The sequence below is a fragment of the Lontra canadensis genome, unplaced genomic scaffold (assembly GCF_010015895.1).
Source record: "Lontra canadensis isolate GAN:19392208 unplaced genomic scaffold, GSC_riverotter_1.0 scaffold9, whole genome shotgun sequence".
In the NCBI taxonomy this organism is placed as follows: Eukaryota; Metazoa; Chordata; class Mammalia; order Carnivora; family Mustelidae; genus Lontra; species Lontra canadensis.
Genome location: NW_022631003.1, coordinates 32,569,927 through 32,591,424, shown reverse-complemented (window position 1 = coordinate 32,591,424; position 21,498 = coordinate 32,569,927). Strand labels below are relative to the sequence as shown.

At 36.7% G+C, this 21,498-nt stretch overlaps 1 protein-coding gene across 3 annotated transcripts in view; it reads right to left on the bottom strand.

Moving 5' to 3' along the window:
- Positions 1-746: 746 nt before the first annotated feature.
- LMNTD1 (lamin tail domain containing 1) overlaps positions 747-21,498 on the bottom strand; it is a 60,634-nt gene continuing 39,882 nt past the window's right edge. For 2 of the 3 annotated variants that reach the window (XM_032855228.1, XM_032855230.1), the window contains 2 exons: positions 5,437-5,502; positions 747-850 (listed from right to left, as the gene is read on the bottom strand). In XM_032855228.1, the coding sequence (XP_032711119.1) occupies positions 5,461-5,502 (42 nt within the window). In that variant the 3' untranslated portion in view covers positions 747-850; positions 5,437-5,460. Of the gene's footprint in view, positions 851-5,436; positions 5,503-18,587; positions 18,680-21,498 lie in introns of those variants that run through there. The other variant, XM_032855229.1, reaches the window with a different exon arrangement.

The window sequence follows — 21,498 nt, the reverse complement described above, 5'->3', positions numbered from 1 at the left end:
CCCCATCTTTCTTCATATGCCATATAAATACACATAAATCAATGTAAGTTAAATTAAGTAGGTTTACATGGTATAGATTGGATGCATTTCTCAGAGACTGAAGCAATCATACCTTCTGACTATGCAGAGTCAACACTACAAATGAGCAAATTTCATTATTTTTCAAATTCTATACTTGTGATGGGTATAGAATAAGATTGTTAAAGAATAAGGAATAAGAATGGTTGAAAAACAAGTGCTCTACCAGATAATTTAGTTGAAACATTCTTGGCATTTCGCATCCATGGGATTTTGTACATAATACTGCAGCTAGAAGACACTATTTTTGATGAATCTGAGGTAAGTGTAGGTAATTTGAAGAACTCCCAACTAGTTACAACATGGAAGCTTCAACTACTACTTCCAGTCATTAGAAAGCTCAATTAATCCATGTTTTAATGAGATAGACCAGATTGCAAGTGTAAAGAATCAGACAGACCACGGGTTCAGAATTCCTGAAACATGCTCTTGGAAAATTCTTCTGCTGACATGGTGGAATAGTAGACATAACAGCTTGGGCAGGTTAGAACAGAAATTAGTGGTGGGGGAACATCATGTGTATAAAGTGAAGACTGGGGTGGTTTTCCTTTTGACCCGTGTTTCTCTTCTTAACAGCCTAGAAAACAAATGGTTTAACTTGACCACAAACTCTTATTTCTTTCTTTAAGAAATGGTTACTGTAAAGTCTGGAAGAATTATTTTTTCAAAAAGAAACCGTTTTCTTGCTTGCAGCTGGCCTCCTGTGCTTTGCAGAAGGCTGGCTGTGACATGTTGGGCATTCTTGTATTCTCTAGATTTGGATGTTATTGTCCTGAACAAAAAATAAAAGGGCAATGCATGGTGAAATATAACACAGACTGTTAATATGCTGAAATCATTATAGAATATAAAGTTGAGATGTTTAGAATTTTTCCTTTGTCTTAATCTTAAATTAAGATTATAGCGGGAAAATAGCAGACCATGAACATAGTCATGGGTGAAGGACAATAATAGGGAGGAAATTATTCTGTGATACCTCAGCCTTTGCCAAGATGAAAGGACTATTCATTTTTTTCTCTTTTCTAAATCAACTCTGCAACGTGTGTGCTTGTTTAGTTTTAATGATGATTTAGGATGTAGAGGGCTCTTTGATTGTTAAGCAGAATAGCTATTTCATTAGCTGGTCATGGATATCGTTTACTTCTGGTCTTAAATATGAAGATAGAAATTGTTTTGAAGCAACCAGTCTAATGACTCATTTTGAAATGTTCATGCCCTTCATTTCCTTCTTGATAGTACTTGAACAGTACTTAACTATCTTTTCCATTAAATGTCTAAGATGTTCCCTGGAGTTAAAACATACCAGGTAATACACATAAAAATGTAATAAAAAGAGGAATGTTTCCTTTCTCTTTGTGTGCAACTGCTTGAGTCTTCTTCAGGGATCTGAGCAGGAGAACATGCAGTCTGAGATGTTTATGTTCTATGCTTCCTTTACAGAAATGGAACTGGAGACCTTTGCACAGGCATCTAGTTTTCTTTAAACTCTGGGACACCTCTGATCTCACATGGCAGAGAGTCTAGATTGCAGGTTTTTTGTTTTTTGTTTTTTACTCCTCCCTTACAACCTAATTGTGACACTGTGAGGTTAGGCTGGGGAGAGAGAGAACAGTGTGGCTGAAAAACTTTGAAGGAAGGATGTTGGGGGAAACAATATTCATAAAATTTCAACTGATGAATTTTGGAAACATAGCACTTTGAGGGCTGAGAGGAGAAATATATTAATAAATAAATGGCAGGAATATATAGCAAAATATAGATAAAAAATTTTGACACCAGAAAATTTAACCATTAGACTTTCAAGCTTCTTTAGGAAGGTTTCATATCAAAGAGTATTAAATACTTTCTGGGCTGTTAAATACTGACTCATTGCTCACAAAAAGTGGCCCCAAGAGGAGAAATTGTTATGGAAGGTTCTTGTCAGGGTCCCAAAAAAGTTTCCTTGGAGGACTAGAAGGACACCTCATGTTTGGGTTGTCCAGTTTGGGCCATTCAGAGCCCTAAGTGATGTGTGAACACAGCTTAGTACATGGAAGGACTTTATCACCAGTACTCTGTTAAGAATGCCTCTTAGGTATAAGCACTTTGACCAATTATGAATTTAATATCTTGTGTTTGGAGTTTTGGTGCTTTCTTCCCAGGTCCTAAGCAATCGGATACTCTTGAGGACAATGCTGGTGATAGGTAACAAATCCTACTTCTGCCCCTCCTCTTTCTTCCCTCTTTATTCTCTATCCTAGATTCTTCCATGTCTCTTAGCAAGTCTGAGAGTTCCTAGGGCGTGTGGCAGACATAGGAAAATTGCCTGGCCTTTCTAGTTCTCTAACTCTAACTCACAGAAATTTCTCTTGTTTTTTTTGTTTTTTTTTTTTTTATTTGGTGGCTTCTGTGGCATCACCCACCTACATTGCCCATTAGTCATACAGTAAAACTCCCACACAATCCTTGCAAAGTACTGAGCAAGAACATTTGAGAACTGTGACTCCAAGTAAAACTGCATGGTTTTAATCAGTTGTAGCACAGAGATGTGATTAGCAGTCAAAGAGCCCTGAAAACAACTTTACTTTGCTGTTTGTACCAATAATTAGCACTCTGTTAAATTAGCAGTTTTGGAAATAAGACCTGCATCTTTTTTGTTGTATGGAGCAGTCGAGATTCTCATGATAGCCAACTCCTTTTTTTGTGAATAAAAATGTCTCTTTTCTATTCCTACTTCTTAATATGTGTTATTTTTCCTTTGAGACAAGTTGGTGGGCAATAAGATAAAGATAACATTGGGGGAGGGTGTGAGGGGCAGAAGAAGAGAGAGAGACAGAATCCTAAGCAGCCCCATCCTGACATGGGGCTCAACCTCCCAACCCTGAGATCATGACCTGAGCTGAAATCATGAGTCAGACACTTTACCAACCGAGCCACCCAGACACCCCAAGACAAAGACAATCTTAATGCTGGCTTGCTAGGATTCTAGTCTTAGCTCTGTCACTTACTATCTAAGTGACTTTAGGCAAATCACTGAATCTCTCTGAGCTAAAGTGTTTTCAACCATAAAAGGGAGATAATATCAGCCTTACCTACTTCATAGGCTTAAACAAGATAATGTGAAAACCATGAAATGCTATATGAGTGTATAGCATTATAAATCACCAGAGAAAGGTCATGAATATAAAAGAGAACTAAAAGATGACTTAGATTCTGAACAATTTTCCATGAGTAGACATGCTAGACTCAGAGCTGACTACCATATAAGTTATTCACTGACAGATAAAATTTATTTTATTTTTTAAATTTTTTTAAAGATTTTATTTATTTATTTGACAGACAGAGATCACAAGTAGGCAGAGAGGCAGGCAGAGAGAGACAAGGAAGAAGGCTCCCTGCTGAGCAGAGAGCGGGGCTCGATCCAAGGACCCTGGGATCATGACCTGAGCTGAAGGCAGAGGCTTTAACCCACTGAGCCACCCAGGTGCCCCTGACAGATAAAATTTTGTTCCCAATAAAGTCTTCAGAAATATTCTGAGGCCACATTGATGGTCAACCCTAAATATACCACCAGATGGGGGTGGAGGCTCTGAGAAGACAGAAGTAAGGCATCTTAAGCCATCTGGAACTTTTCAAAACAGGGAAACAGGGTGGGTTAAAAAAAAAAAAATCAAACATACCGAAGAATCTCCTACAGAGGGGAATCAATGAACAAATTTGTGACCATGGAAATTAAGCAAAATTATAATCAAAGAAGACAAACAAAAGCTAAAGCTAAAAAGCTTTGCCAAAATTATGTTATCCAATATCCAATGAGAGGATTCAAAACATTTTTTTTCCAACCAAACCCAACAACAAAAAATTCCCTGTTTTTATATATAATAACATGTCCCCTTTCCAGTATAATTTCTTCCTGGCTACAGAAATGAAAGGTAATTGAATTGTAGAAGTGCTGGCTGCCAGTGTCTGGGGTGGATTGCAGATCCCCTTCTTTGCACTTCGACTACACTCGGCTTGCTCATGGTTATCCTACCCGGAGGAAATGCGTCCCAGTGAAGGTAGACCTCTGAGAGCAGGAATTACATCAGTGGACTACAGCTGGATTCTCTAGTTCTTTACAGTTGAAAGACCTTAGATTTCATTTTGGCTCTGTGGTTGATTATGAGGTAAATTTTGGTTAACTTGTCTCTACAGACTTCAGTTTCTTTTGCTGTAAAATGATGTGGTTGAATAAAATCTCTTTACATTCCCAATGTCCTATAGGAAAGAATAAAGCTTCTCAGAAGAACAGGGAGTCTGTGGCCATCACATTTTTATAAAGTTGGAAGCTCAAGGGTAATGATATGACAAATATAGAGAGTGGACTTTAACAGTAGGTGACATTCAGAAAAGTAGAAGATGAGGATTAGGGAAAATCTAGGGAGAGACAAACTGAAAGAAATTGGGACAAATGGGCAATCTAAGAAAAACTTCAAGGTTGGTACACAGAAGTAAGGGGCACCATGAAAGGCCAACAGTGTGTTTGGAGTGGTAAAATTAAGTCATTTCTGCCAGTGGAGTCTAGCACATTAACAAGTTAGGGATCAGGTGGCTATAGCTTTATTCTTAAACCAAGGAATAAATCTAAAGCCTACTCAGGAAAAAGAGTAAGAAAACATGTAAATAGATCAGTTATGGACTAGGGCAACAAAGGATGTAAACTAGAGAAGGATAGTAAACAAAAGGAATCCTTGACCAAAAAAATCACTGTGTCATCAGCTCTTTCGGGAATAGTCTGAACACAACCACTAATGAAACAGAAAGCCATTGAGATCTTCCTCAGTCACTTAGATGTTAATAAAATGAAGCAGATGAAGTAATATAGGAAGTGACTGCTTAAATGATGCGGGTCATTTATCAACTGAGTAGCAGAGGTCAGATTTCCTAATTCTCCCTTTCATTGCTATGTAAGAGATACACAATGACAGAGCATCTGCAGTCTCTTTAACTGGAATAATTTCTGTTAAACTGTTAATAATGTGTTGCTCATAAAAACTAAAATGTATTGGTATAGTTGCAGAATTGTTTTTGGGCATTTGACTCAATTAGACTCGGGAGTCTAATTGCTCTTACTTATCCACCAAAAGGATAGCATGAGGATATAGGGCAAAAAGTAAAGATGTGGTATTTCTTTCTTTCCGTTCTTGGACAGTTTGTCATACAACAAAGGAAGACAAAAACTGATGGATCCAAAAGCAACATAAATATTTAACAGAAAATTAATGACTACAGAACATATGAGAACAATCTATGTACTGATGACTCTGAAAGATATATGTGGAAATTATTTTAGTTTTCATTTTTCAGCAGAGAAGGCAAATTTGCAATACTGCTGCTTACCTTTAAAAAAGTTGAGTTGATTGTCTACTTGCTTTTGTAACTCAGATGTCCTATTTTTCTTGGTCCCTGTGAAGTACCCCCAAAGAAGAGAGATTGAGAATCCAATATTCCAAGCATTGAGTTTTTCACATTAAAACAAACTCTGAGATAGACTATGAACAAAATAACTTTCTTTGATTTGAAGGAGATGTCTAAGGTTTAAGGACATTTATTTAATGGTAGCTTTAAACAAGGGGTTTAAAAACCACTTGATAAGTAATATTTGACTATTAAGTTCAACTTTTCAGTGCATCATTTCTAAAAGAAACTTATATTTCAAGACATAATTAATCAAAACTTTGAGAGAAGAAATATCAATCTGAAATATATATATATTTAAAAACCGAGGCTGCAGGGTAACTTTACCAGTCTTTAAAATCCCTTAACTTCTCTATTTTCTACACTTACAGCTGCCGTAAGGATGAAGCAGTTAGTGAAGGGAGGCGGCATCAGGAGGGATGCGTGAGATGGTGTGTGGACTTCTAGAAGCAGATGCTTAGCCTGCCAGTTTAGTCACCTTCACCCTGGTGATGAATGAGGTGACAAATATGGTGGCCTCCCTCACTCCTGTATGCTTAGGCAGGGGTTGAAAGTCACTTTATTTAAATATAATTTCTACACAGAAAACTAGAGTATCAAATTGAAATAGTGCTCAGTCAAATAATGTGAAATACAAATGACTTCTAGCCCAGAAATGAGATGTGGTTTTCTCCCTTTTAAAATAAAAGATAAGAAGGCAAAATAATATTCTAGGTGTAGACAATAACAAGTTCCTCTGGAAAAAACAACTACAGGAAAAGCGACTCAGTCATACCTAACCCTTTCTGTTTCTCTGAAAGTGCAGAAGAATTATCAAGTTACATTGCCAGTATTTGATTACAAAGAAATAATATCCAGAGGCTGGATGTGAAGATGTAATCTGAAAGAAAGATGAACAAAATTGCAGGGTGTTTCTGGTTTAAACACACTGATTCTCTTTGTCACTAATGGGTTTCTGAATCCAATGAATCAGCGTGATATTTGGCTCATCACAGTGTAAACTTTCTGAATAGTAAGTTATGGACCTGGAGTATAAATAGGCTTCTAAGATATTTTCCATACTAGAGACAGTGGCTCAGATATAATAAGAATCTAGCTCATCACTTCTCATCTTCTGGTACAATGTGTTGTCATGAAGCAAACCTTGTAACTATTTTCTGAATGTCCTTCCAAACTCAGTAGCCTGAAGATGTAGGCCTTTGCATTGCACCCTGAAAGCTTGTTCTTCAGGAAGCAAAGTACTGTGTTTTATTAAAAAAAAAAAAATTATTTATGTGAGAGAGAGAGGGTAGAGGGAGAGAGAGAGAATCTCAAGCAGATTCCCTGCTGAGTATAGAGCCCCACGCGGGTCTCCACCCGAGATCATGACCCTTGCCAAAACCAAGAGTCAGGTGCTTAACAGACTGAGCCACCCAGGTGCCCCCCCAAATACTGTATTTTAGAGCTAAAAACACTTATAAGATAATAAGAAAATTCCCACCCATAATTTCTTGAAATTTAATGATAGAATTGTTAATAGCAGTGGTGTTTGTTTCCATTTTGTTAGGTGATGGCAATTTCTTAATGGTGATTTAAACCTGACGCATTCAACCCTGGTAACTTTAATCTTAGAATACTCTGACTTCCTGAAATAGTATTGCTTACTTGTGTGAAGAATAGGTTAATTAATGACATATATTTCCACAAATGAGATTATAATTGTTCTTAAGTAAAGGTAAATGAAAATACTTCTGTTTTGTAATGTTGAATTGTTTTGAAACAAGAGATCTAGTCATGAAATTACTCAATTATTCTGTTATTAGGGCTAATATCTTGGAATTCTTTGTATGATCATTAAAAAAACTTTTATTTCACCTATAAGAACAGACATGTAAATGGTTTTAATTATCTATTTTATAGAAAAAAGTCTTGTAGGAATACGGTGATGTTACAATTTAAATTTTCTGAAAGCAAGCAACAGTAGAGAAAAATCATTACCCTGGAATACATGATGTAATTTTCCTTTATAAAAAAGTTCCTGATATTTTGGTGCTATTATTTTGATAACAAAAAGTGGACAGAAACTCTTGACAGTTTTCAGTGTTGCTTCAACTATTTTCTACTCGGTCTGATTATAAGAGGTTCACATAATTGCCCTGTTCTATTCTAAAAGATTCTAAAGGATAGTCAGATTCTCCCCTATATATTGGTTCATACAATTTTTTTTAAAATTTTTATTTCTTTTCAGCATAACAGTATTCATTGTTTTTGCACCACACCCAGTGCTCCATGCAGTCCGTGCCCTCTCTAATACCCACCACCTGGTTCCCCCAACCTCCCACCCCCCGCCCCTTCAAAACCCTCAGATTGTTTTTCAGAGTCCATAGTCTCTCATGGTACACCTCCCCTTCCAATTTCCCTCAACTCCCTTCTCCTCTCCATCTCCCCTTGTCCTCCATGTTATTTGTTATGCTCCACAAATAAGTGAAACCATATGATAATTGACTCTCTCTGCTTGACTTATTTCACTCAGCATAATCTCTTCCAGTCCCGTCCATGTTGCTACAAAGTTGGGTATTCATCTTTTCTGATGGAGGCATAATACTCCATAGTGTATATGGACCACATCTTCCTTATCCATTCGTCCGTTGAAGGGTATCTTGGTTCTTTCCACAGTTTGGCGACCATGGCCATTGCTGCTATAAACATTGGGGTACAGATGGCCCTTCTTTTCACTACATCTGTATCTTTGGGGTAAATACCCAGTAGTGCAATTGCAGGGTCATAGGGAAGCTCTATTTTTAATTTCTTGAGGAATCTCCACACTGTTTTCCAAAGTGGCTGCACCAACTTGCATTCCCATCAACAGTGTAAGAGGGTTCCCCTTTCTCCACATCCTCTCCAACACACGTTTTTTCCTGTCTTGCTAATTTTGGCCATTCTAACTGGTGTAAGGTGGTATCTCAATGTGGTTTTAATTTGAATCTCCCTGATGGCTAGTGATGATGAACATTTTTTCATGTGTGGTTCATACAATTTCTAATTATATTATTGATTAGTACTGTCATACACACACACACACACACACACATACATATGTACATATAAGTAAGGTAAAAATCACAGAGATGTGACATTCAACTTTCCAAATTTATAATCTGATAAATGTAAATACTGCAACACAGGTATAAACATCAATAAAGAGAACAAAGTACTTACATGAAGGATACTTAAAGACAATTTATTTCAAACTTATATATATATATATATATCTTTTTTTTTAAGATTTATTTATTTATTTATTTGACAGAGATCACAAGTAGGCAGAGAGGCAGGCAGAGAGAGAGGGGGGAAGCCGGCTCTCTGCCAAGCAGAAAGCCCGATGCGGGGGTTGATCGCAGGACCCTGGGATCACGACCTGAGCCGAAGGCAGAAGTTTTAACCCAATGAGCCACCCAGGTGCCCCTCAAACTTATATTTTTTTCCTTTTGTCACTGTTATGGATTGGAAACATGTTCTATGGAAAAAAATACCTTGATCCCAGCCAGATAAGCCAGACCTATTGGACTGTAATGAGTACTTGGTCACAGTCCAACTAAAGTTAAATTCCATAAATGTGATCTTAAGATGTACAGAGTGTACAGTAGTAAGGTTTTAAAAGTTTAATTCTTACATGTTATCTAAGATCTGGTCCCATTTGTTTATAACAGATAAACTTTTATTGTGTGTCTCTGCAGCCTTCAGAAACAAGGAAACATTATTATTATTGTTTTTATAATTATAATAATATTATTATGATCATCATTATTATAACATTTGTATGGAAGACAGTAGCAGTTGTAGAGTGTACAATTAAAACGAACCCCACTAAAGGGTGCAATATGGACCACAGATGATAGGTAAAGTGTATCAGACAGCATTCAAATAAAATACATTAAACAGCACATGCACACTGTCAGCTTAAAACAATGTCGGTTGGATACTACCTTCACTTTACTTCCTGCCATTTAACTTGAATTACAGAAGACTGACAAAGTTGTCCACAATCTGTAAACTAACCCCAGCAGGAAGAAAGCTAATTCTCTCTAGACCTAGAAGGAACAGTGGTAACACGATGCAAACGCGTCTGCTTTGTCAAAGGTTAGCCTTCCTAAGAGCACCTCCTTTGTGCAGCACTCAGGTCTTGCCTCTGTGCGCTAATAGCGCCAAGGGCACACCACATTCTATCAGATGTCTATCTTATTGATTTTCTTCAAATTTTTATTGTCAAAAATTTGAAATATAAAGAAAACATGAAAGCAAAATACAACCAAATCCATATATCTATCACCTAGATTCAATAGTTAATATTTTGCCACATTTGCATTATTTATTTATTTATGCTTATATCACCAAACCATTGAAAAGTAAGATTTCTGTATGAATCTAAGAACGACCAATATAACCACAACACAAACAACACAATTAGCAACCCAAGGAAAGAAAAATGGTTTGTCAATATCTAATATTCATTCTATATTTAAATGTACTTAATTGTCTTTTCTAGCTGTGACTTTTGTGTGTTTCAACCAATAGTTTAAGTGAAACTAAATGGTAGTGATATGGTGTGGGCCATCTGGTTTAGAAACAATTTAACAATGGCTTAAACAAAATTATTTCTCTTTCATTTAGTTTGGAGATGTGCTGATAAAGGGCATTTAATGTGGCTTTTCCATCCTGACATCCAACACACAGTTTTACCTCTGATTTGAAAGATGGCAGCTGCAACCAGTTATTATGGCACAGAGGAGACACAGGGAAGTACAACTCCAAGGGCACAATCCAGATGTTGTATACATAATTTCTGTTCACATTTTGCTCTACAGAATGTCGACACATAGGTGCTTTCTAGCTGCAGCAGAGGCTGGGTTAAAAAGGCAAAGCTGTCATCATCAAGACAGTATGGTACTGGCACAAAAGCAGACACATAGATCAATGGAACAGAATAGAGAGCCCAGAAATAGACCCTCAACTCTATGGTCAACTAATCTTTGACAAAGCAGGAAAGAATGTCCAATGGAAAAAAGACAGCCTCTTCAACAAATGGTGTTGGGAAAATTGGACAGCCACATGCAGAAAAATGAAAGTGGACCATTTCCTTACACCATAGACGAAAAAATAGACTCAAGATGGATGAAGGACCTCAATGTGAGAAAGGAATCCATTAAAATCCTTGAGGAGAACACAGGCAGCAACCTCTTCGACCTCAGCCGCAGCAACTTCTTCCTAGAATGTCGCCAAAGGCAAGGGAAGCAAGAGCAAAAATGAACTATTGGGACTTCATCAAGATCAAAAGCTTTTGCACAGCAAAGGAAACAGTTAACAAAACCAAAAGACAACTGACCAAATGGAAGAAGATATTTGCAAACGACATATCAGATAAAGGGCTAGTGTCCAAAATCTACAAAGAGCTTAGCAAACTCAACACCCAAAGAACAAATAATCCATCAAGAAATGGGCAGAGGACATCAACAGACATTTCCGCAAAGACATCCAGATGGCCAGCAGACACATGGAAAAGTGCTCCATATCACTCGGCATCAGGGAAATACAAGTCAAAACCACAGTGAGATACCTCCTCATAACAGTCAGAATGGCTAAAATTAACAAGTCAGGAAATGACAGATGCTGGCGAGGATGCAGAGACAGGGGAACCCTCCTACACTGTTGGTGGGAATGCAGGCTGTTGCAACCACTCTGGAAAGCAGCATGGAGGTTCCTCAAAAAGTTGAAAATAGAACTACCCTATGACCCAGCAATTGCACTACTGGGTATTTACCCTAAAGATACAAACGTAGTGATCTGAAGGAGCACATGCACCTGAATGTTTATAGCTGTAATGTCCACAATAGCCAAACTATGGAAAGAACCTAGATGTCCATCAACAGATGAATGGATAAAGAAGAGGTGATATATATATATCATATATATATATGTATATATATATATCATATATATATATAATGAAATACTATGCAGCCATCAAAAGAAATGAAATCTTGCCATTTGCGACAACGTGGATAGAAGTAGAGGGTATTATGCTTAGCTAAATAAGTCAGTCAGAGAAAGACAACTATCATATGATCTCCCTGATATGAGGAAGTGGAGATGCAACATGGGGGGTTTACAGGGTAGGAAAAGAATAAATGAAACAAGACGGGCTCAGGAGGGAGACAAACTATAAGGGACTCTTAATGTCACAAAACAAACTGAGGGTGGCTGGGGGAAGGGGATTAGGGAGAGGGTGGTGGGGTTATGGACATTAGGGAGGGTATGTGCTATGGTGAGTGCTGTGAAGTGTGTAAACCTGGTGATTCACAGACCTGTACCCCTGGGGCTAATAATATATTATATGTTTATAAAAAAATTTTTAAAAAATTTTAAAAAAGGCTTTTTTCTTGGTGGCCATAGTCTACCTTTCCCTGGACCTGTACATCTTCTATCTGAAGGAACATGGTCTAGTGGCAGTAATTAACCATCTTTGCCAAAGATATTCCTAGAAATAACTAAGCTATGACAAATTGTATTAAAATTAATTCCCTATACATAACAATATGATGATAGGCTTAGACTTATTTCAGGTAAGACTATTTTTCCTCCTATACTAAATAAGTTTTGTGTTATTAATACTCATTTTGAGTTCATTATCTGTGAGTGATACATATAAACACTATTCAGATTAAGAAGTGGAGTATTATTAGTATTGAGATGCAGTTTTGTGCAACTTCCATTTACTACTTCCCTTCTCCTCTGAGAGATAACTACTGTGATCTTTAACACAATGGTTTAATTTTGTATGTTTTTGAATTTTATATAAATAGAATCATACAACATATATTCCTTTTTTGTCAGACGTTTTTTGCCCAATATTGTATTTATGAGATGCACTGATGTTAATTCATGTGGCAGGTAGTTCATCCACTTTCATTGCTTATGGGGTTGTATCAATGTATCATTATTTATCCATTATATTGTCAATGAATAATTGGATTGCTTTATAGCTTTTGGCTATTACAAATGCGGTTGTTATGATCATTATTCTATTTGTATTTTTTTGTTATACATATGTATATATTTGTTAGGCATATGTAATTCCTGGATATAAGGTAATAGGATATTTGTGTATCTTTTTTTTTTTTTTTTGCCTTATTGAACTCAGACTTCTAGTGTAATGTTGAATAGAAGTTGTCATAAAGAAAATTCTTGTCTTTATCTGGATCTCAAGGAGGAAACTTCCTTAACTTCAAATTTGCTTTAGGAGTTTTGTACATGACACTTGTCAGATTAAGAAAATTCTTCCTAGTCCTAATTCTCTAAGGTTCTCCTTCATAGGTGGGTACTGAATTTTATCAAATGCTTTTTCTATATTTTTGAGATGGTTGTATAATTTTTCTCTTTTTTCAGTTAAAATGATAAGTTTACTTGATTAATTTTCAAAGCTCAAACCAACCTTGCATTCTTGAAATAAACCCACTTTGTGATATATTACCCCCAAATAATCCATGTGTCAAAGAAAATATCACATTGGAAATTAGAGTATATGATGAATGACAATGAAACTATGATGTATATCAGATCATAATCATAAACATGACATTCTTAAACCATTCTTTTAGTGTCTATCTTAGATTACAAAACATGCATCCTTGATTTACTAAAGACTAATATAAACTGTAACTTTTACAACTTATTCGACACAACGTGTAATTTAGAGCACTTTAACTCCAATTACTCCCCTCCCAACTTATGTGTTATTGCTATTGTTATGGGTTAAATTGTGTCCCCCAGAAAGACATGTTGAAGTCCTAACCCCTGGAACCTGTGCATGTGACCTTATTTAGAAATAGGGTCCTTGCAAATGTAGTGAAGTAATATGAGGTCATACTAGATTAGTATCCTTTTAATGATTAGTGTCTTTATAAGAAGGGGAAAATACAGACACAGATATGTAGGAGAAAAGGCCACTAAAAAATGGAGGTGGGTTTGGACTGATGTATCTAGAAGCCAAGGAACACCAAGGTTTGTCAGCTAAGAGGGAAGGAAGGATAATCCTCTAGAGCTTTCAGACAGTATAGCCTTTACCAACACCTTGACTTCAGACTTCTGGTCTCTAGAATTGTGAGAGAATACATTTCTGTTGTTTTAAGCCACCAAATTTGTGGTACTTTGTTACAGTAGTCCTGGGAAACTAACACAGTTGTCGTGTACTTAAATTCTATATAAATTTTAGTCTCTATAAGAACATACTGGCATTGTTTGTATAGTGAATATTCATTTATGTTGTTTGACTCTTTCCATTTTTCTTCATTTCTTCCTAGTTCTCTATGCCTTCTAGGATTGTTTTTTTTCTTCTTGGAGTACTTCTATCAGTATTTCCTTACTGTGGGTTTGCTGTTGGTGAATTCTCTTAGTTCTGTTTGCCTGGAAATGCCTTTATTTTACCTTCACTTTCTGAAGTGTATTTTTGATAGGCATATAATTCTAGGTTAGTGGTTCTTTTAGCATCTAGCACCTTGAAGATATCATTCCATCATCTTCTGACTTCTGTTATTTGGTTTTATGAAGTTTTACTATAATATACATTGGTGGTGCTCCCTTTGGCTTTGTGTTACTTGGGATTTGCTTTTCTTGGTTTTGTGACTTGGTGTCTTTCATCAATTTTTTGACAATTTTTGTCATTATTTCTTTACATATTACTTATGCCCAAATATTTCTCTTCTTTACCTTGTGGAACATAAATTATAGCTTTATTAGAACTACTTGTTCCCAATCTCTTTTTATAACCTGCTTTGTTTTTACTTTCTTTTGCTTTCCCTTCCCTTCCTAAATTTTGGAATACTTTATACTCCACAAAATTTTCAGCATTGCTTCTAAAATTTTCTCTAAAATATGTATCTAACTCTATGAGATGCTAGCTTAAAAACTTTCACTATCTCCTTTTCCATCTGACCTTCAGCAAACATTTATTAAACAACTATTATGGGGGACATCTGGGTGGCTCAGTGGGTTAAAGCCTCTGCCTTTGGCTCAGGTCATGATCCCAGGGTCCTGGGGTCGAGCCCCACATCAGGCTCTCTGCTCAGCAGGGAGCCTGCTTCCTCCTCTCTCTCTGCTTGCCTCTCTGCCTACTTGTGATCTCTGTCAAATAAATAAATAAATAAAATCTTTAAAACAACAACAATAATAACAAAAAACTATTATGGGTCGTGCACTGAGTTTAGTGCAGGAGACAAAAAGGGGAGCAGTGTAAAAGCTATTTCTATCCCTTCAGAGCATATAGTCTGGGAATAGAGAAAATTTTTAATAGAGTGCAATAAGTGCTTTATATGATAGGGGAAGTATAGAATGTTAAGAGAATACATATCAGGAACAAAAAACTCATTTGGTGGAGGCCAGAAGATGGACTCTTTGGAGGTAGTGATGTATAAGTGGAAATGTTAAGAATGATTAAGATTTATCCATGTGAAGAAATGGGTGACAGAACATGTGAAGGCCTAGAGGTAGTTATGGTATGCTGGAGGAATTAAAAGAACTTCAAGACGGTTGAGGTATAGAATACAAGATGAATGTTTAATGAGATAGGTTGGGCCAGGCTACAAGCTACACAAAAAATTTCATGGGTTTGAGTTTCATCATGATGATAATGGGAGAAAAAATGAAAACATTTAAGCAAGGAAATGAAAATGATAAATAAACAAGATTTTATTTTGTTTATTTTATTTATTTTATTTTGTTTATTTTGATAAATAAACAAGATTTTGTGATTAATTATAGGTGGGAGTTGAGAAAAGGAAAGGAATAGAGAAAGATTCTCACGTCCTAGGGTTTCTGAATGGCATTTGCTGAGATATAGAGCAAATGTGGAATGACGGAGTTTGAGGGAGTGACGATGATAAGATAAATTTTGTAAATATTAGGAATGAGATACTCATGGGGTCATCTAAGAAATTATAGGCAATTGGCCTCACGATTCAGGAATTCAGAATAGAGGGTTGGGCTAAAGATACAGATTTTAGAATCTTTCCTACTCCATTTCATTTTCCCATATTGTTTTCAAAGTTCTTTTTCAAAAATAGATTTACCTCTATGAGATACCTGCTTATAAGCCATCAGTGTCTCCTCCTAGCTACGTGACACAGTCTAACTCTACAATACATAATGGTGTGCAAAAACCTTTAAAATTTTGTACCCACCAAACTTTCCAGACTAACATCTCAACATATATTTCAGTTGGATACAATTTCTCACTGTTCTCTAGACATAGAATTTATTTTTATCTCCATATGCTTTTAAAATATGCTGTTTCTTTTATTCAGAATGCTTTGTCCACTTTCTTTTCAACCTGAATAACTTCTATTCATCCTTCAATATCATAGTTCAAATACATCTCCTCTGAGTTGCCTTTTCAGTTGCTCTCATGTCACCTTATAAATGTTTCTAAAACAATGTTTTTCAAAGAGCAGATCCTGTCCCATTTATTGGTTATGAAATAAAGTTAGAGGGTCATGACAGGTACTTAAAATGAAATAGAAAGAGTAGGAAATACAGACAGTTCAAAAATAAGTATTGCCTCTTGAAACTTTTGTTTCAGTTACATATGTATATGTGTATATGTATATTGAATAATCATATAGACCATATTTCTTACTGTGGTTTATGGTCAAAAATATTTGGAAGTCATTATTCTACCACTTTTGTTGCTTTGCTAGTTGTCTTTCTCCCTAGAAGGAGGATACCTTATTTGTTTTTGTGTCTCTCATATTTAGCACTGTGATATATTATAGGCACTCAATCATTTTTGAATAAATTGCTTATGGTAGAAAATGTTTTGCATAGTTGTCTATGTTCTCTCCCTCTTTTTTTGTTCAGCGTTCCTTCAATTCTTCTGTTAAGGTCAAGAAATAGTTTAAATTTGTTGATAGCATATCTTGAATATGTATTCATATTAAAAGGAATAATATGTTCTAGGTTTGGAAGATATATTAGAAGTTATGGATAAATTTTCTAGGCTTCAACAGTTCAAAGTGGAAAAATTTCAGAATTTCAGGTTAGATTTGAGCTGAACAACAACACAATACAAAACGCCACCACCACCATCAACACCCAAGTTCATGCTTCAGGGAGAGAGGGAGGAGACAAGGACCATAGAAAGAACTACAGGAGATTCTGCTTCTTTTCTTTTTTCTTTCTTTTTTTTTTTATTAACCTTTTCAGTTGGGGGAGTAGACAGAGGAGTGTCTTTTGCAACTTTCTGTATTTTATAGCATTAAAAAAATTTCAAAGAAGGAAAATTTTTTAACTTATTACTAACTTTCTTTTTCTGTGAAGTGGGAATAATAATGGGACTTACAATGAGATGAAAATATTTTAATATCTGTCATCAGATTTCTCTTAAGATAGGAGATTGACAATCTTTTGATAAAAGTTGTGGTGATGTCTGAAGTTATGGGGTAAGTGTGCTTCTAACAGAGAAAATGAGAGCAATTACGGCAAGAGATTTGGTTGTTCATGGAAGGAAGGGCCAGTGGATGCCCTCTCCCACTTGGTAGGATTGCTGAAAGGACTCTTCAGGAGAATCTATCCACAATTTTTGGCTTTTTTTTTTTTTTTTTGTAGGGGGCTATGATGAAACCCTTTTTCATAACTCCATAATTATCAGGAGTACTTTCTTTTTATAAGTGTGTGTGTGTGTGTGTGTGTGTGTGTGTGTGTGTGTGTTTTAGTTTGTTGTGAACATTCAGTGTGGAAGCACGAACTTCATATCTTATTAAATCCTTTCATAATGTGTAGGCTTTAACTAACTTAACTGCAGCTTTTGTGCATTTTGTGATTTCTATCATATTAGATAAAATTTCTATCATATTAGATAAAATTTCCATATATTTTAGAAGTTCAGAACACTCCCTCAAGTTTCTGCTAATTACAATGGGGTTAATTCTCAGCAGATCAAGCTATAAGTGGTAACTTTGGCAAACATCCTGCTATTATTGTTTTAGAAGCATTCTCATGTACGAACAGGTCAAAGATGGTCATGCTCACTGGAACCATATATATTCCGTAATATACCAGAGAACCTAATCAATCTAATAACATAAGAAAATGGTAAAGGACTTCTGAGGAAGATGGCAGAGTAGGAGGATCCTAAGCTTACCTCGTCCCATAGATAGAACTAGATAACACCTACATCACTGCAAATTACAAGAAGACAGCCTAAAGACTGGCAGAACAAACTCCCCACAGCTAAATGTAGAGAAGAGGCCACATCATAAAGGGTAGGAAGGACAGAGACATGGTTGGGAGCCAAAGAGACCCACAGGACTTTCTCAGGAAGGGAGGGATGCCACCACTGTAAGAGAGGGGGAGAGGACCAGACCCCATACCAGGCACCTCAGGCACAGGGAACACACACAGAGAAGAATCCCTATAACATTTGGCTTTGAAAACAACAGGGGTCTAATAATCAGGGGCCTAATACCTGGAACTTAAGAAATCAGTGGCTCAACCCTAGGATAGCTGGGAGGGTAGAGTTCCTGCCCTTATAGTGACAGCATAACAAGCAGCCTTGCTAAATTACAGCATAGAAGCAACAGTTTGAAAAATTCCTGGAATGATACAAGGAGATTTGTTTGCTAATCTCAGAGCGTGTGCTGGAGAGGCAGGGATCTTTGGGAGATTACTGCAAGAGCAAAAGAGCTGGGGGTGCCATTTCCTTCCCCTGCATCCCAGCCTAAATATATGGATGCCTGTGGGAATGAGTGCAGTGCCAACATTCTCCACCTAACCTGCTAAAAGCATACCCCACTCCTGCACTCTTCTGTGGACCTGCCCATGCACCCAGCCTTTGCAGGAGTTCTCCAAAGTGGCCAACAGTCTCCTACCATAGCAGAGACAGCATTGTGAACATTGCATGTCAGTCTCCTGTGAACTTTTTCGGATCTACCCCCTTCAACCTGGTGAGCCTTGGCAGTTTTCCTGGGTGGCTGCAAGGGCTATCCCACAGCAGACCAGCATGACCCTTGCCAGCACATCAGTTCACCCCCATGTTTTCCTGTGGACTTCCTTCATCCAATATGCCCTTGGCTAGAGCCCATCCAAAATGGTACAAACAGCCCCAGCAGGGACCAGGACCACTGCAGTGTGACTCTTACTGGAGAGAGAAAGATAATGAGAGAAACCACTCCAAATGAATCCCCACAGTGGGCTGGGGTTAAATATCAGGCCTAACTACAGGCCCTGACCACCAGGAAAACCTTCTCAGGGAGCAATACAAAAGAAAGCTCAAAAGCAGTAAAATGAAGTATATCTATAAAGATCAGATAAGGGATTAACAAAATAAAAGGATGGAAAATATAACACTATATACCTAAAGTATGTTAGGGGAAGGAGTAAAGAATGTGTTGAGAATTAAGCCACCATCAATTTAATATAAACTGCTATATGTATAAGATGGTATATATAAACCTAATAGTAACTACAAATCAAAACCCACTCATAAATATGGAAAAAATAAGGAGAAAGGAGTCCAAGCATATCACTAAAAATACAGAAAAATGTACTATGCAGCCATCAAAAGAAATGAAATCTTGCCATTTGCGACGACGTGGATGGAACTAGAGGGTATCATGCTTAGCGAAATAAGTCAATCGGAGAAAGACAACTATCATATGATCTCCTTGATATGAGGGAGAGGAGATGCAAAATGGGGGTTAAGGGGATAGGAGAAGAGTAAATGAAGCAAGATGGGATTGGGAGGGAGATAAACCATAAGTGACTCTTAATCTCACAAAACAAACTGAGGGTTGCTGGGGGGAAGGGGTAGGGAGTGGGTGGTTGGGTTATGGACATTGGGGAGGGTATGTGCTATGGTGAGTGCAGTGAAGTGTGTAAACCTGGTGATTCACAGACCTGTACCCCTGGGGAAAAAATATATTATATGTTTATAAAAAATAAAATTAAAAAAAAACAGAAAAATGTGAGAGGAGAGAGAAAGAGAAGAAGGGAAGAGATAATTACAAAACAACCATAAAACATGTAACAAAATGGCAATAAGTACACATACCTATCACTAATTACTCTGAATGTGAATGGACTAAATGCTCTAGTCAAAAGACTATATAGAGTGACGGTATGGATAAAAAGCAAGACCTACTTATATGCTGCCTACAAGAGACTCATTTCAGACCTTAAAGACACACGCAGATTGAAAGTGAAGGGACTGAAAAAGCATTTATTACGCAAATGGAGGTGAAAAGACATCTGGGGGAGCAATACATATCAGAAAAAGTAGCCTTTAAAACAAAGACCATAACAACAGACAAAGGAAGACACTATGTAATTGTAAAGGGAATAATCTGACAAGAAGATATAACAATTGTAAATACTTCCACACCAACATGAGAACAGTCAAATACACAGAGCACCGAATAATACACATAAAGGAAGCAACTGATGGTGATACAATCATAGTAGAGGACTTTAACACCTTACTTACCTGATAAAGGGTATCCAAAATCCATAAGAACTTTTAAAACTCAACACCCAAAAAAATAACAATCCAGTTTAAAAAAATGGGCAGAAGACATGAATAGATATTTTCCCAAAGAAGACATCCAGATGGCCAGCAGACACATGAAAAGATGCTCAACATCTCTCAGCATCAGGGGAATACAAATCAAAACTACAATGAGACATCACCTCACACCCACCAAAGTGACTAAAATTAACTACATAGGAAACAACACGTGTTAGCAAGGATGTGGAGAAAGGGGAATCCTCTTACACTGTTGGTGGGAATGCAAACTTATGCAGCTACTCTGGAAAACAGTATGGAGTTTCCTCACAAAGCTAAAAATGAACTACGTTACATTCCACAATTGCTCTACTGAGTATTTACCAAGGGATACAAAAATACTGATTTGAAGGGATACATGCACCCTGATGTTTATAGCGGCGTTACCAACAATAGCCAAAAAATGGAAAGAGCTCAAATGCCCATTGACTGATGAGTGGATAAAGAAGTTGTTTATATATGCAATCAAATATTACTCAGCCATAAAAATAATAAAATCTGACCATTTGCAAAGAAGTGGATGGAGCTGGAGAGTGTAATGCTAAGTGAAATAAGTGATTTCACTCATATGTGGAATTTAAGAAACAAAACAGATGAGCATAAGGGAAAAAAGAGAGGCAAACTGGAAAATGGACTCTAAACTATAGAGAACAAACTGATGGTTATTGGAAGGGAGGTGTCAGGGGAATGAGTTAAATGCGTGTTGGGTACTAAGGAGGGCACTTGCTGTGATGCGCACTGGGTGTTATGAATAAGTGATGAATCACTAAATTCTACACGACACTAATATTACACTGTACGTTAACTAACTGGAACTTAAATCCAAACAACAACAACAACAACAACAACAAAAAAAACCTGATACAATTGAACACGAAAGGAACAAATAATCCAATTGAGAAATGGACAGGGGACCGGAATAGATATTTTTCCAAAGAATACATACAGATGGCCATTAGACACATGAAAAGATGCTAAACGTGACTCATTATCAGGGAAATGCAAAATCAAATCCACAATGAAATATCACCTTACATCTGTCAGAATGGCTAAAATAAAAAAGACAAAAAATAACAAGTGTTGGTGAAGATGTGGAGAAAAAGGAACACTTGTGCACTGTTGGTGGGAATGCAAATTGGTGCAGCTGCTGTGGAAAACAGTATGGAAGTTCCTCAAAAAATAGAATTACCATATGATCCAGTAATTTCACTACTGGATATTTGCCCAAATAAAATGAAAAAACTAATTAAAAGAGATATGCACCCCTATGTTTACTGTAGCATTTTTTACAGTAGCCAAGATATGGAAGCAACCCAAGTGTCCATCCATAGATGATTAAATAAAGAAGCGGTATGTGTATGTGTGTATTTGTGTGTGTGTGTATAATGGAATATTAT